The sequence below is a fragment of the Onychostruthus taczanowskii genome, unplaced genomic scaffold, assembly GCF_017590055.1.
Source record: "Onychostruthus taczanowskii isolate IOZ18803 unplaced genomic scaffold, ASM1759005v1 scaffold36, whole genome shotgun sequence".
Lineage (NCBI taxonomy): Eukaryota > Metazoa > Chordata > Aves > Passeriformes > Passeridae > Onychostruthus > Onychostruthus taczanowskii.
Window position 1 is genome coordinate 3,262,115 of NW_024501015.1, and position 15,355 is coordinate 3,277,469.

Below are 15,355 nucleotides of genomic sequence, written 5' to 3' on the forward strand. Positions count from 1 at the left end.
TGTACTTTGACCAGTGCCTGTGAAGTCATCTGGAATATCTTCACTCTCTTCTATGACTGAGACCTTAAGCTACTAGTCACTTTTTATTGTGCTTTGTGATTTATTGGGGATGGTTTTGTACATACCTTTCCCAGTAAGGTCGATTTTTACTGTTAATGGTACTGTGCCTCTAAAATGAGGTGTTGGAAGTACCAGCTGTATTTTTTCCTCCCTGTGCACCACCAGTATAATTGACTTAAATTCTTCTTCAAAGTTGTGTTAATGCTGGCACCAGTAGGACCTTAAAAGGTTCAGCTTTACCTTTCTGTATCAGGTGAAATCTGAATACTCAGTTCCAAAAATTGCAATATTCCTATGACGATTTATAGGAGGCAAATAACACTGAATAAACCCAAGATTTGTGTTATTGGAAGTGCCTAAGTATCTTTTTGCCGCTTTGGTTTTTGTTTTGGTTTCTTTCGTTCTTCCATTCTTCACTTGTCTGCAAAAGTGAAGCTCCTGTAATTAAAGATTGTATCCCTGTGATACATGATTTGTCAGCTAGATGCTATTTTTAGCTGGTTGTTTAGGTTAACCTTCCCATGGCTGCTGACTCAATGTCAGTGAGTACCAGGTAGTTAGTGCATCTTCTGACAGAACCTTGCTGTGAGTTTTTTTAAAATTGTTTCCCTTTTACAAAAATGTAGTTTTATTAGTGTAACAATTGTGTTATGAAAATATATATTGTCCTAGGTAAAAATTGTCTATCACAATATGTTTTTAGTATGTATCTAATAATTAAAAAAGAGTTGGCTCCTGCAAAGAGCTACAGATAGTTACTCTGTTCCCCACAAAAAAGCCCCCAAGACCCAGAACCAAAACAACCAACCAAATAAAAGTCTCAAAAAATATATTAGTTCATAACATATTTTTAACCAGCCTCCAAAGTGATGGAGGCAGAGCGATCTGTATGCTGGCTAATTGATTGCACAGCCTTTGATGGATGGGACACAATTTGGTTGAGCCTCAGCTGCAATTGTAAGCTGTAGGACCATGGCTGAAATGATTCATGCACAGCAGCAGGAGCTCCAGACTGAATTAGAGGCTTGTATTGACTGTGGCACTGTGCATTATTTAAAGAATTGGTTCTGTGCCATTGAGTGTCTGAAGCAATTAACTGCTTCTCTTTGCTGAACAATCACTTCCTTTTTTTGTGAGTTCCCACATATCAGTAGTGACTTTCAGGATAGTTGCTTTATTTTGGAGGCAAGACAAATAGAAATCAGTGTTGCTGATTTTTTTTTTTTTATTTTTATATTTTAATTTCTCATTCTTGTGATTGTTTTTTCCCCCTTCATATAAAGTGAAGTGTTTAGAGTACTTTAGCGTTTTGATATTTTTATATTCTTCTGAGAAATAATGGAAGAGATCTAGAAGGGAACAAAATAATATTTATGTTTAATTTGTTTTCCAGCCACCACACAGGGTTCAGCAATCTATAAACTGGGCTGGACTGAATGCAGTGGTATTGATTTAAAGCATTAAAAGGGGGGGTGTGGGGGGCAAGCCAGACCATATTCCTGCTGTTATCCTGAGCCTTTAGGCCTTTCTAATCTTAAACTGTGTTGTGCTTGGTTTCAGCAGTTGTCTAAGGAGCCAGTTTCTGGCTGGAAAGGAGCTATCATTCCTCCAGTGTGATACAAGTCCAATCCCAGCCTGGGCCCCTGCCGCACAGTTCTGGTTGGCAGAGCACTGGTGCAGGGGACAGCAGAAATGAAGACCCTCTGCCAAAATATCTAAGAGCCATGTGGCCCACACGGTCTTGTCCAAGTGATTCTTTCAGAGATGGTTGGCTGGTACAATGTGGGAGTGTCAGAATCTCAATCCATTGGACCTGGCCAGGGAAGCTTGTTGCAGCTCAGTAAAGGAAAGCTGCTTTCCTCCAGTGACGCTGCTGCCTCATTTCTTCTTAAGTTAATGAGCTTGTAGTTTTTAATTAGACATAAATGGCAGCTGTCAGGTCATGTTTGATTTTATCTTTTCATACTGCTGTACTGCTTCCAAAAGCAGAAAAAAAGGATGATTTACTTCTAAAGTTGGGCAGCATGGTGGGCAAAAGTGTACCCAGAACTACTGGTGTGGGTCTAGCCTTGTTTTGGTTTTTCTCTGGGAAGGTATCCACAAGTGCAGGTCATAATTCAAGACTATGTTTTATGTGGGCAGCACAAGGAGTTTCAAGAGCTGTTGGAAACTGCTTCACTGAAAGATGGTATTCAGAATGTTCAGAAATCAACAGATCCGCCTCTGTTCGTCTGTTGATTTTTAAGAGATTCTTACATGTTTTTCAAGATAACCTGGCTAGCCCTTCCTTCAAGGGAGGAAGACTTGTAAGACAAGACAGCAGGGGTGGCTTTTGGGAAGAGTGAAGTGGTGGGTTGAGGAGTGGTGGAAGGAATTGGGGGGTGCTGAACTGAGGAGGTGGTTTTGGAAGACAGAATGAGTCAGTGTTGCTGTGTTAGCAAAACTACTGAAAATGACATATGGCACTTTGAGACACAAGCTGATGGCTCCAGCTGTGTGCAGAATGGACATGTAGGTGCCATCAAGCAGGGGTTATGGTGTACAACATCCAAGTCTGTCCACAAATCTTAATACTTCAAAGGGTTTAGTTTTCCAGGGATACTGAGAATCTTTGGGGACATATTTGCAGCAAATCTCAAGTGAGAGAGATGGTGGAATTAAAGGGAGAGGCGTAAATGAGAAATGCAGTTTTGTTTTTCAGGCTGGCAGCCTCGGTGGTTCCTTCTCTGTGGTGGCATCCTGTCCTATTATGACTCTCAGGAAGATGCCTGGAAGGGTTGTAAGGGAAGCATCCAAATGGCTGTGTGTGAAATTCAAGGTAACTTGAATAAGATACAGTAACACTCCGTTGCATTAAGTTTGTCCAGTAATGTTGCATTCAAGATGAGATTTCAGGCAACAAGAGCTATTTGGCAGCTTGATTTCTCTGGTATGTATTTGCAGTTACTTGATGTACATGCAAGTTCTTATACTATAGTATTTTGAAAATATTGAGAGAACTGCAAGTCTCTACTATCATGGGTATTCTACGTGCAGGTGGGTCACTGCTTTCCATGAGCTGTGGTGGAACATCACAAAGCTTCAAATGACTCCTCATAAGCACAGAGCTGAAGCTAGAAACATGAATAATAAACTTCAGTACTAGGTCTGCTCAGTCATATTGCCACATTTTTGAGGTTCACTTAAGGGCTGGAAGCTTAAAGGAGAGGCTTGCCAGAAAAGGATGCCTTTTCCATAAAGACTCTCAGATTATACTGATCACAAAACTGTCTTTGATAACTGTACACACGCGTGTCCTGTCCGTTCCCTAACTCAGAAGAGAAGTCATAAAATGGCAGTGGGGGAAGTTTGGAACATAGATTTCTCCTCTTTCATTTCTGTTTGACCTGCCACCTAATACATCAGTTGGGATGTTTGGTTGGGCTGGGAAGGGCCAAGGGGCTGGTCTGAGATCTGTCTTGCTTTCAGTTCATCCTGCAGATAACACACGAATGGACCTGATTATCCCAGGGGAACAGTACTTCTATCTGAAGGCAAGAAATGCAGTTGAAAGGCAAAAGTGGCTGGTTGCACTTGGAACTGCCAAAGCCTGTCTGACTGACAGCAGGACACAAAAGGAAAAAGGCAAGAACACTCTTTTGCTGGCACATGATGTTTGCTTTATATTTCCCCATGCTTTCCCTAGTGCATGTACATATAACTTCAGTGTCCAGCCTGTGCTTCAGGTCTTTGGTGCTGCCGAAAGCTAAGACATGTGGGAGTATTAACTAGAAATCTCAGGTATTAGTTCTCAGGGCAGGGATTTGAAAACTTTATTTTTTTCTTAAAATACACTATATAAAAATAATTTGAAAACCATGTGTTGATGGGTTCTGTAAGTACAGTGAGTAAATAATCCCTGGTTAGGGGTCACTGTGATGCAGAGTGTACAAGAATGTATACCTTGTACAGCTGTCTAAATATGATGACCCAGCCTCTCACACCAGTATCTCTTCAGCTTTGGAGTTCCTCACACCCTTCCATGTTCTAATTGGGCTGTATTCTGCACTTTGAGAATTGCCTCAGCAATTAAGAAAAAGTTTGCATTGGGTTCCAAATCATTAGTATTCAGAAATTTAAATCTGGTCATGATCAAGCTATGAAAATTAATTCACTTAGCACTTTGTTTTCATCAGCAATCTCACTTCCCTCCCCCAGTGAAAACCCCTCTTGCTCACAAGTGTGGCATCAGTCACAGAACATTGTGAGGCCTCATGCCTTAACCTTGTGTAACCTCAGCACAGTGACTATACAGAAGATGGAAAACCAGCAAATTATTCATGTCCTGACTAAATGCAGGGGGTGACAAGCACTTCCTTTCCCTGAGGTGAGGATTTGCTTCTCCTCTTAGCCTTATGTGTGTTATCTCCGGGTTTTGCATCTACTGGTTCAGACTGAGTGAGAACTGGGCAGAAGATGCTACTGTAGAGTCCTTCACCAGATGGGGATCTGATGTGCAGGGCCTAGAAGCAGAACAAAGTTGGATCTGTAAAGTGGTGAAAAGCTAGTAATGTATTTGCAGAACTAAACCATGTTAGTCTTACAGGCAATTTATTTTATCATTCAGGGACTCTTAATATCAAAAACATTACTTCTGAAAAATCTCAGAATTACTGTTAATCTTATCTGGATTAGTCTCCTCAGTTCTGCACTGTCTGTTTCCCAGTACAAGAAACATATGGACAGACTGGAGTGAGTCCAGCAAAGGGCTGCTAAGATGATTAAAGGAAATGTCTAGTGAGAAAGCATAAAAAAGATGAAGCCAGAGTCTTCTCACTGAATGAACAAGAGAAGATATGCATGAATTTTGATACAAACCACTCAGTTGAAACATAAGCAAAAATGTTTATGTTGTGAAGATGAGGCTGCACAGGAGAGGTTGTGTAGTCTCCATCCTTAGCACTGTTCAAAACCTGACTAGACCTGAGTAATTTGCTCTGACTCTCCTTGAACAGGGGAGTAGGACTAGCTGGTCTCCAAAGGTGTCTTCCAATCTCATCCATCCCATGATTCAAGGTTACCTATATTAAATTAATCCCTTGCTGTTGGACAGAATGCATCTTTTATGTCCAGTGTTTCCTACCTACAACCCTATCTAAACAATGCTATTGCTTGCAGCTTAAACTACTTTGTGAAAACAAATATTATATGTGGGACTTTTCTCCTGTTTAAAAGGCCTGCTAAGACCAAATGTTGTGTACTTGCCTTGCACTGGATACAGTAAATTTAACTTCTCTTTTGTTTAACTTTTAGAGTTCACTGAAAACACAGAAGCCTTGAAGACCAAAATGTCTGAACTCAGACTGTACTGTAACCTCCTTGTTCAGCAAGTGCATAAAACAAAGGAAGCCAGCATTTCTGGTGTGTCAGAACCAGAGGTACGGTTCTATTTTTGTTGCAGACCATATGTGTAATGTCTTGGGCACATGAGCTTTTCTGGATACCCAGTGCAGTATTCACTCACAGTTACTTAATGTTGCAACCTTCTTCTGCAGAGAACCTGAGGGAAATAAAGTGCTCACACAACAGTTCGTGTTTAAATGGAGTATTACTATATTGTTGCAAATGACTTGTCCTTTGCTGGACTAGCAAGTAGTGAGACGAGATCTGATATCCGTGATCTAGACAGTAGCACCCCTGTAGGTCACCATGTGTCTACAGTGGATCGAAAAAAAGCAAAAGATCCTTTATAAAAAGATAATTTGCATGAAGTGCACATTTTTCTGCCTGAGTCATTAAAATCCTGCTCAGCACAATGCATCCAAAGCCCTTAAAAGGTCAGGAGGTGTTGCAGACCACAAAAAGAGCAAAAGTGACATAAATAACTGCTTGGTTTGCCTCGCTTAAGTTAAATTTTCAAACCTTGCAAATATTTCTGACTAAAGAAGCCTCATTTAAGAGGGATCTCCTAAAGACAGTGATCTGCCCCTTGCTTTGGGAGAGAAATGTGTGAAGAAGGATGCACTTCCCTTGCTAGAGAAACTGGTGTGGCGTTCCAGGATGCCTCCCACTGGAGAGATGAGTCCTCAGATGCAGAACAAGCAGGCAAAACACCTGAAGGTTGATCAAACCTTTGTTTTGATGTCCAAACCATCTCTGTAAAGATACCTGATAAACTCTTTAAGGTGAATTAAATGGCAGTGCAGAAGCATGATGTGGTGTACAAATGACCAAAAGGCACTGTTAGAACTTGCAGCTCACATGTGTTCACCTGTAATGTGTTGTTTATACTGCTCATATTTCGTGCATCTGGAGGAAGACTCTCTTTCCCTGATCTTACTGGCATTTAACTGCAAAGATTTATTGCTAAAAGCATTTCAGCAACAATAACTCACTTTGCAGAGATGAAGAGGCAATGTGATACCTCATTCTGCATTTTTGTCATTTCCAATAAGTTTTTGTTGATGGGGTTTTTGAAATTATCATCTGCAGATCATTCTACATCTATTTAATTTTCATATCTCCTGTCAGTGGTGTTTCCTGGAATGCTGTTGTTGAATGTGTTCAGGCTTAGTATTTCATGCACTTTTAACACCAATAAGATAACTAAGAGGCATTGATTTCAAAACACAAGCATATTAGCTGCTTGTACTTAGAGGCTGAAAAGAATGGTAATACTGCAGGGGGACATAGCCACGGTAATATGTGATGCCAGTCCTCTGAGCAGCTGACACATTGAATTTTAATTCATGTTAACCAGAAATCACAACTGTAGCGTCTGTGGGCTTTGCAGACATCAGTTGTTCCAAATTGATCTGTGGTGAGTATTTCTTCCAATTGATTTCTTCCCACAGAGTGAGATTGATATGGGAGCTCTGTTGAAATCAACCTGTGACACTTTCCTGAAGACTCTTGAAGAATGTATGCAGATTGCAAATACTGCCTTCACTTCTGAGTTATTGCATCAGACTCCACCTGGATCCCCAAATTTAGCAGTTCTCAGAACGAGCAAGGTAATGGCCAGTATCTTCTCTCAGTCTCAGCAAGGATGCTAATGGGCTCTTTTGTCAAAAGTAGCATTTGTAGAAGTAGGGAATGCCTTTTTACCCGTATCATAACTACTGGTCCTACACTTTACATACTCTGGTATTTCTTGTGGTTTGCAAGTGAGGTAGGGCCCTTTTTTAAATAAGCAGTGACCAATCTCTTAACCTTTAATGAAAATTAAAGGTGAAAATTATTAAACATTAACTTTCAGGGCCTGAAAGTTACACAGTGGTGTTTCACAGAAAGTCATGCAGTGGTGTTTCAAAATACCTTGCCTCTACAGCAGGTTTGTCCATGTGGGAGCTCACAGCAATTATTACTCTGTTAAGCTACAGCAGTATTGGATATGTGCTAATATGCCAGTGGAAGCTGATGAGTTTAGCTTTCTAATGAGAAGGGCACTTTGTTGATTGCTGGATCCATAACTGTATATGGAAAACTGGAGCATGTCTGGCAAACAGGAAGTTAAGATCTATGTAGAAAGGTAGATGCATGACTGCATCTGAGAAATGAGATTGCTTCACCATACCTGATATCTAGCTTCATGTTTCTTCTACTTTTTTCAAAACTTTTTGATTAAGTGAAGAAAACATTGCCAAGGAAGCTCACTGCACCGTTTCTCTTCCGTATGTTGTGGCTCACTTGACACTTGCTAACTAGCTTCTGAAAGAAATCTTCTTATTGTCTTTCTTTTCCTTTTTTTCTTTAGAATACTGTAATAGTATAATAATGTAGCACCATTTTCGTACTTGTCTGTATACTGCCTCCAGGTCAGAATTAGGGAGGGTTTTTTTGCTGACTCAAACTTGTGTTTAATAAAATGTGAAGTTTAAGAAGCATGATGCAGTCTTCTTGCTTTAAACAATATTCTCCCCCCTCCATATCTTTCAGGTAAAGCACTCTGTCTTGTCCAGTCACACCTCAACAGAAAGGTATAACAGAAGGCTTTACTGTCAGTCTCTTTCCAATCTATGTTGGGTAGTGTCTGTTCTTTCCTTATTGCTACTGTATTCTTACTCGATGCAGACAGAATTGTGTTGCTCTGAACTGCCTACTTGGAAGCAGGTGAAACAAAGGGATCTGGCTCATCCCACTTCATGTCTGTTCTGTATCAGCCCTTTCCCTTTCATTTTCCTCTGCAGTCCACTGGGTGTCTTACTGCTCAATCACCAGCCAGCTGTCTCCTACTTCAGTGCTCCTTCCTGCATTTTAGGTTCCACTCCGTAAGCTCATAAAAATCATTGATGGTGAGCAGACTGATTCCTGGAGTAGGTGGCAAGGATGTATATTTTAAAGTACTAATGAGGATCCCCTCTAGAGATTCCGGAAGTTACAATACCTGCCTGCAATCTTCTCTTCTGTAATCGTATTTTTTTATTATGTACCTTTTTAATAAAGATCATTGTAAATATACTTGAACTCTGCAAGCGGAGGTTGAGTCTTTAATCCTCTTTGCTGCAAAAAACTGCCTCATTCTTGTTATTTTAGACAAGTTCTTTGCTCAGAGCAACCTGTGACAGCCTATAACTTCTGTCAACTATTTTTCTCCTGTTATGTGTATGTTCACAGGAAGAAGCTCACCAAACAATGCTTTATGCACTAAGTATTATTCTTTTCCTTTCTTCAGGCAGGTGGACTTGAACCCCTGTGAAAATGGCTGTGTAAAAGTGGAAATTAACCATCAAGAGCAAGCAGTTATTAAAAGTATGGAATGTTTAAACTTGGAAACAAATGAGGGAACTGGTGATGTTTATGTTGAAGATCATGTAGCAAAGGATTTGGCGGGTAAGTATATGCACAGTCTTTTGTCCAGGATGGTTATTCTATAGGTGTAAATTAAGGAAAGTGTAGCCTTCTTGTGAGACTGCTGATCCCTGACTCCAAGGAGAGGGAATTTCAGTCTTTTAGTCTGATCCTGCCTCTTGCAAGTTTTCACAGCATAGCTCCTGCTGCCTTTGTTGATGGCTAACTTGGGACTGAATGGAGGAGGAAATAAAAAATTTGGTTTTGGACGAGTTGAGGCTCTCCAGGTGTAGATTGAAGCCTGGCTGGGCTTGGGCTCTCTGTGTGCTGTGGGCAGACGCATTATTCCCTGCTAGTATGTAGGGCTGCAGTGTTAGAAGGGGCTGTGGAAGCTTTGTATGTGTGTCTGAGGGCTTGAACTTGCACTCTTGATTGCTGTGACAAATGTTTACAGAAAATTAACCCATTTTCTGCAACTAAGAGTATCCTAGAAAGCATCTTATTTCTTCCTTTACCTTAGCAATAGTGTGAAAGTTAGATTTGTGTGTGACTTCAGTGAAATACTGTTGAACTAATTCAGTATAAAATTCTCTCCAATGTGCTTATATTTTTAAGGCTGCTGAACTTAATTTGGATAACTATTCATGTAACATGATTTTTGCATATCCTGTTGAATGGACTGTACTGTTCTTGAGCAGCAGCTTTCTCTGCCTGGCTGTTATTCCAAAACATAAATATGCAGTCAGTGAGTCAGCAGAAGTTTCTAAGTCCAAGTTAATGATGACAGTCATTTTGCCCTTATGGGTTCTCTTTGGAGTTTTCCCCATTTTTGGGGTTGGTACTATATAATCTGGCAAGTCCCTGCAGAATAACACACTCATGACACCATCTAGCATAATACCAATGAAATAGCACTAAAGCAAGGACATCGAACTAATTCAAGTTTTTGGTGTCATTTAGCTACTGTGGTTTCTGTGCACAAAAGAGAAAAGGCTACCTTCTTTTGGGTACAGATATTTGAGCTGCAGAATTTTGATGTCAATATGGGGTGGAGTTAGGATGTGTAGACCATCCATAGAGGGTGGGCTGACTCAGCCAGCCCATAGGCTTTGTCTTGCTGATGGCTGTACCTGGGTGCTCCCTCTGACCCCAAGAGCTCTGCCCTGTCTCAGATAGTTTTCCTCCCCTCTTTTAAGAGCAGTCAGTGTTTAAAAGTGCTTGAGCACGTAAGTTCCGTAGCAAATTTCTGTCATTTAGGGCTTACAGTGTTTGAGTTTGAAATTTCAGAGGACCCAGGGTTTTGTGTAGCACTCCTGCAGTGTCACTGCAGACCTGGGCTGTTTCTCTACTCCCCAGCCTATGTGGCTTGGTGAAGGACAGATCAGTGGCATCACTCAAACCTCTGTCATTCCTTGGCAGAGACACTTTGCTAGTGAATGTCAGTGGTGTCTGAGGCTGGAGAATGGCTGGTCTGGGTGTGAGGGGTTTTCTTTTCACCCAGCACCAGTTTTGTTCAGTGGTTCTGTAACTAATTGGCACTGCTGTGAGCCTGCTTTCAGTTGTCACCTGGAGGAACAGAGTTCCTTGCAGCTTGATCCTTTCACCCAGAAGCTCAGTTCTGCTTCATGTCTCTCTCTAGTCCTCACTGACACTTGAGAGTATTCCTTTCCTGGAAAGACAGGTTCCCTGGGAAATTCTGGATGGTAGTTTGACAGTCTGGCAGCAAGATGTGCTGTAGCTATGGCTGTATGATGCAGATGCTGTGAATCATTTTTGCTTCTTTACTTGTTCTCTGAAGTTCTCCATGAGGTCAAAAGGTCTTGCCATGTATGGGATGTATATGAAAGATTTTGTCTTTCCTTTGTCTTCCTTGTGCTGTATGTGAAACAGATGTACTTGGCCCCAAAGAAGAAATAAAATAAACCACAGCAGGGAAGATGAACCTGGATCTTTTTCTGGGAAACTTTAAAGATATTTATAGAAATCAGGGAGAACATAGCAACCTTTGATACCCTGTAAGTGTCCATTTAAGCAGCCAGTTTGCTTACCTATCAGAAGGAGTAAACACTGTTGCTATTACTCTTTTGCTTTTGAAAATGCACTGTGGCACTTCAATAATACTGGGGAAGTTACAACCATGTGAGAAGTAATCTTCCTTTCAAGGAGATGAGTCAGCTCCCTGCTGCACCAAATTGCTTCTTTGGTGCTCTTCTTTCTCACAAGATTGTCCTTGCTGAGGGTGTGTGGGCTCACCTGTACTGCAGCCTGGTGCTTGGTCTGTCTGATTAAAGAAATGGGGGGTGACTGATTGAAATGTGGTCTGAGCACCTACCAAACCTGCAGTGGTGCTGGCAGGGATGCTTTTAAGCTTGCATTATCCAGGTATCCAAGTGCCTTCCTTCAAATAGAAAGGCATATTGATGAAAAGGAATAACAATATGTGCATTTGACTAGTTTTCTTTTTTCCTGTTTTTCTTCTGTTTCCTATGAATGTTAGGCATTAAAGACGATGGAGAGGACAAGCTGCAAGCTGTAGAAGGCTGTGGTGCCCACAAGTTGCTGCAGTCAGAAACAAATTCTTTAAGTGGATTGACTCTGTGTGAGGAAGAAAGAAATGAAAACGATTCTCCTACCTTCTTTAGTGTCATGAGCAATAGGTAGTACAGATTTCAATTAAAAGGATTATTGCAACTTAATGTTAAGTGTTAAATGGACTTATTTTTAAGACTTTTTTTGTCTGTAAAGCTGTATTTACTGAGGTTATTTGACAAGACTGCCTACAGCACAGTAATTGGAAGAAGGTATCTTTTGCAAAATTAGCTGTACAGAGTTAAATGGGAGGTTTTTCCTTGTTTGTAATTGCAGGCCTTGCTTGCACACCACCCAGTGTGTGTTCTCTGCAGTCAATTACTTTAACATAATAAAAGCCTTGTTGGTGGTTTCATGTCTATAAGTTTTCTCTCAATGCAAATAACTTGGACAGGAAATCTAATTTTGCTTTTGGAAGTTACGTAAGAATAATTGTTAAGGTAACAATATTTTCTCCTTGTCCTGACACCAGGTTCAGTGATATTGAGCTTCGGGAGGAAGAGGGCATACCAACAGAGGAGTTCCTGGAGTCGTGTTATGCAATTGTGCCTGTTCTGGGTAAGGTTCTGTTCTTCTCTTCTGACTCTTTCTGACTGCTGCTAGCAGCAAGCAGAGGTGGAGCAGTTGGGTTGGAAAATTTGTTTCTTCACTTAAGTGATACAGTAGAAGCAGTACCAGCAGAATCAGTTTGATTAGTATCAGAACATGTTTCTTACCCCTCTGCTTTAAAGAGGATCCGCTCTCATTTAGATGGGACCCACATATAAACTGTTTGGCAGTCTAGGTGTCTGTATGGAACAGTGATTTCTCCCCCTCAGAAAAGCAGCATAGATGCCTTACAGTCTGCTACAGCTGACAGCGCACCATCAGCTGTACTCTCTATTTGATTTTTCCAAAGACTTTGATCTTCACCCAGCACAGCCCCCCACCAGCTTGACCCCTGCATCTAGTGGATGTGTTGGCTCTGTGTGCATGCAGCCTTTTGAAGACTTCTGAACTGTAGGTCAGAGTATTTTAACACATGTAGCAACTGGGATGGATTTGTTCTACTCCAGAGAAAAACATCGGTTTGTCATTCATGAAGTATTTTCCTGCCATTTAGAAGGATTGTTAAATGAGTAAATTAAACTATTTTTACTAAAGCATAAGAACTGGAAAAAGACAAAATTTTTAAATATGGCTCTTGTTTTTCCCTAGACAAGCTGGGACCAACTGTTTTTGCTCCAGTTAAAATGGATTTTGTAGGCAACATCAAGGTAACAACTTATTTCTACTACTGGTTTTCATTTTTTAAACAAAATATCTACTTTAGACACAAGTGCTCAAGGATCTTTGTGGTAGGAGTCACTACTGGAAGGTTATTTAATATTTGATAATGTTACCATCTGTCAGATTAAAACACTGAAATGCCCCTAATTCTGTTCTGACAGTACATGCTGTGTTTAATAAATCCACTTGTGTGCAAACTTATAAAATACTTGATTGACTGCCAAGTAAAACATCTGTTGCACCTAATGAATATGACTTTGGTCCTGAGCTGTATAGGTTATAAGTCATGATGTGATTCTAGCAATGTTGACTTCAACCTGTAAAACAAATGGAGGGGGTGGGGGAAAAACCCCTTGGCTCAATCAAGTAGGATTGAGAAGCAGTTTGAGAAGCAATTGCTCAGCAGACTGGGGCAGCCCATGCAGGCTTGGTTCTTGTACTGGAAGTTCTTCTAGCTTCAAGTACTTTCTGAAGAACCTTCAAGAACCTTTTGAAATACTGGTTATGAGACAAAGTTCGTAGCAAGACTTTTCGTAGCATTTTCTTTCAAGAAAAATAAATAATAAAAGAAAACATCTTCTGATGCTAAGGAATATTGTATACAATCAGATTTGTTTGGTTGCTTATCTTATAGAAAGTAGCCACTGAAAGACTGAAAATAACAAGAGAAAAGAATGCTATTTAAAAACGTAGAATATTTATTGTCAGGTGTCAGGCAGCTACTCCTTTAATGTAGAAGAAAAATCTGTTTGTATGCCCCTTATATATTGGCTTTTTTGTTTGCCTGAGGACTTGTGTATAGAAACTAGGGAATAAATGAAAACCAGAGGCGTGCTGAGCACTGCTAACTGTAATATTGAGAGTTTGTAGTGGTCAGAAGGTAAATTTTGCTTGTAGTTGAAGCTCTGGGCAAATGGGACTTTGCTGGAAGAGCATTTTGAATTAACTCTTTTCCTCCAGTGGGGAGGATGTAATGAGAACTTCAAGCAGTTTGTTGGACAGAAATGCTAGGTCCCATGTAAATTTTTGACTGAAGTGCTTTATTTTGGTTGTGTTAGCCAGATGTGTCTGGGGTGTGCCCTGGGATGGCATGCCCAGGCTGTCAGAGCAGCCATGCCATGGGGAGTGTGTGACATCCTTGGGAATCTGTAGTATCTCTTAGCAGGGAAGAGTCCTGGTAAATGGCTGGTGTTTATAGGCCCCTGTTGGGCCTTAAAAGGCCTAAAGCTTTGCCTGTTATGTTCCTTCCAGAAAATAAACCAGAAATTTATAACCAACAAAGAAGAGTTTGATACCCTTCAGAAGATTGTGCTCCATGAAGTGAACGCAGGTGTAGCACAAGTTAGAAACTCTGCTACAGAGGCTCTCCTGTGGCTGAAAAGGTAATGGCCTTGTAGCTGCCTTCTCTGTGAACTGCTGAATGAGAAGCCTTTCACTAGTGCACTCTTATGTACATGGGGCAGGCTGGTTACTTCCCACAGGCTCCATCAGTCCAAACTGACCAGCTTCAAGGTTCATGTGCTTTCTGTGGTTGTATCACTGCAACTTTGCCAAAAGGCCTGAAAAAAAAACCATTGCAGGCAAACTTTTTTCCTGTACAAGTGAAGTTACAGTGAATGACTGATCCTACTTGGCTAGGGCATCAAGCAGATGGTTTCAAACTGCAGCAGAAATACTTAGCAAAATGGTTTTCCCTTGGACTGGGAGAGAGGCTGGAGGAGGTGGCTGCAATTTTGTTCAGATTGAAATTGGCTCCTTAATACTGAGTTTTATTGCACTTTGGAGTTGTATTGCAACTTTGGGGGCTTTGTTATACTTTGGATTACTTTCTTATAAACATGGTTTCTTTTTATTTCATGGGTTCCTCCTGGCAGAGGTTTAAAGTTCTTGAAAGGGTTTTTGACAGAAGTGAAGAATGGAGAAAAGAATATCCAAACAGCTCTGAGTAAGTACCAATTGCTTTGTCCTTCATGTGCTTCTGAATTCACATACTTGGCTGCTTTCCTCCTTGTTTAGAACCTGTGTCTTCAGTGGCTGATGAGGAAAGTGATCTCTAAGACATAACATTTTTGAAAACTGCAGTTTTTTAAAATGGCTGCCTTGAGATGGGTTACTAGATAACTGGTAAATGTCGATTCATCAGCAAATAAAGATTCCTTTAATTGGCATACTTTTGGCAGAGGAGACAGTCAAGTGCTTTGACTCATTCAAATTTCTCTACTGGTTTGCAGTGGGAGCTCTCCCAAATGTATAATTGCTGTTTTGTTAGTTTTCTAATTCCTTGTGTGATTGACCATCATTCTTTGAAATCACCTCTTTGCCAATTTGGCTGTGAATTGCCTGCATGAATTAGAAGGGAGGTTGTAACAAAGAAGAAGGATTTTTTTCCAAGTACACAATTTCTAACACTTTCTTTGTCAAGCTACTGGCCATAGTAAGTACAAAACAAAATACAAATTCTCCTTAGACTTGACTTGGTTACTCCCGAGCAAGATTCTCTCTATATGTATGCAGTATAATGTTGTAATAATCCTTTAAAGCAACTTCAAAACAACCCTTAAAAAGCTTTTTATATTATCTTCTTTTACAAAGATAATATAGCTAAGATAACTAGCGAAGCAGTTGCCTTATAGGATTAGTAAAAAGAACTACTACACTGAAGTATGTA

The 15,355-nt window shown here is 40.5% G+C and overlaps 1 protein-coding gene across 3 annotated transcripts in view; it reads left to right on the plus strand.

Moving 5' to 3' along the window:
- Positions 1-15,355, plus strand: part of PLEKHA8 (pleckstrin homology domain containing A8) — a 31,229-nt gene that overhangs the window by 7,302 nt on the left and 8,572 nt on the right. For 2 of the 3 annotated variants that reach the window (XM_041411539.1, XM_041411541.1), the window contains exons 2-12: positions 2,762-2,878; positions 3,529-3,684; positions 5,353-5,477; positions 6,894-7,052; positions 7,978-8,018; positions 8,714-8,871; positions 11,327-11,486; positions 11,891-11,976; positions 12,616-12,674; positions 13,939-14,069; positions 14,562-14,632. In XM_041411539.1, the coding sequence (XP_041267473.1) occupies positions 2,762-2,878; positions 3,529-3,684; positions 5,353-5,477; positions 6,894-7,052; positions 7,978-8,018; positions 8,714-8,871; positions 11,327-11,486; positions 11,891-11,976; positions 12,616-12,674; positions 13,939-14,069; positions 14,562-14,632 (1,263 nt within the window). The remainder of the gene's footprint in view (positions 1-2,761; positions 2,879-3,528; positions 3,685-5,352; positions 5,478-6,893; positions 7,053-7,977; positions 8,019-8,713; positions 8,872-11,326; positions 11,487-11,890; positions 11,977-12,615; positions 12,675-13,938; positions 14,070-14,561; positions 14,633-15,355) is intronic. The other variant, XM_041411540.1, reaches the window with a different exon arrangement.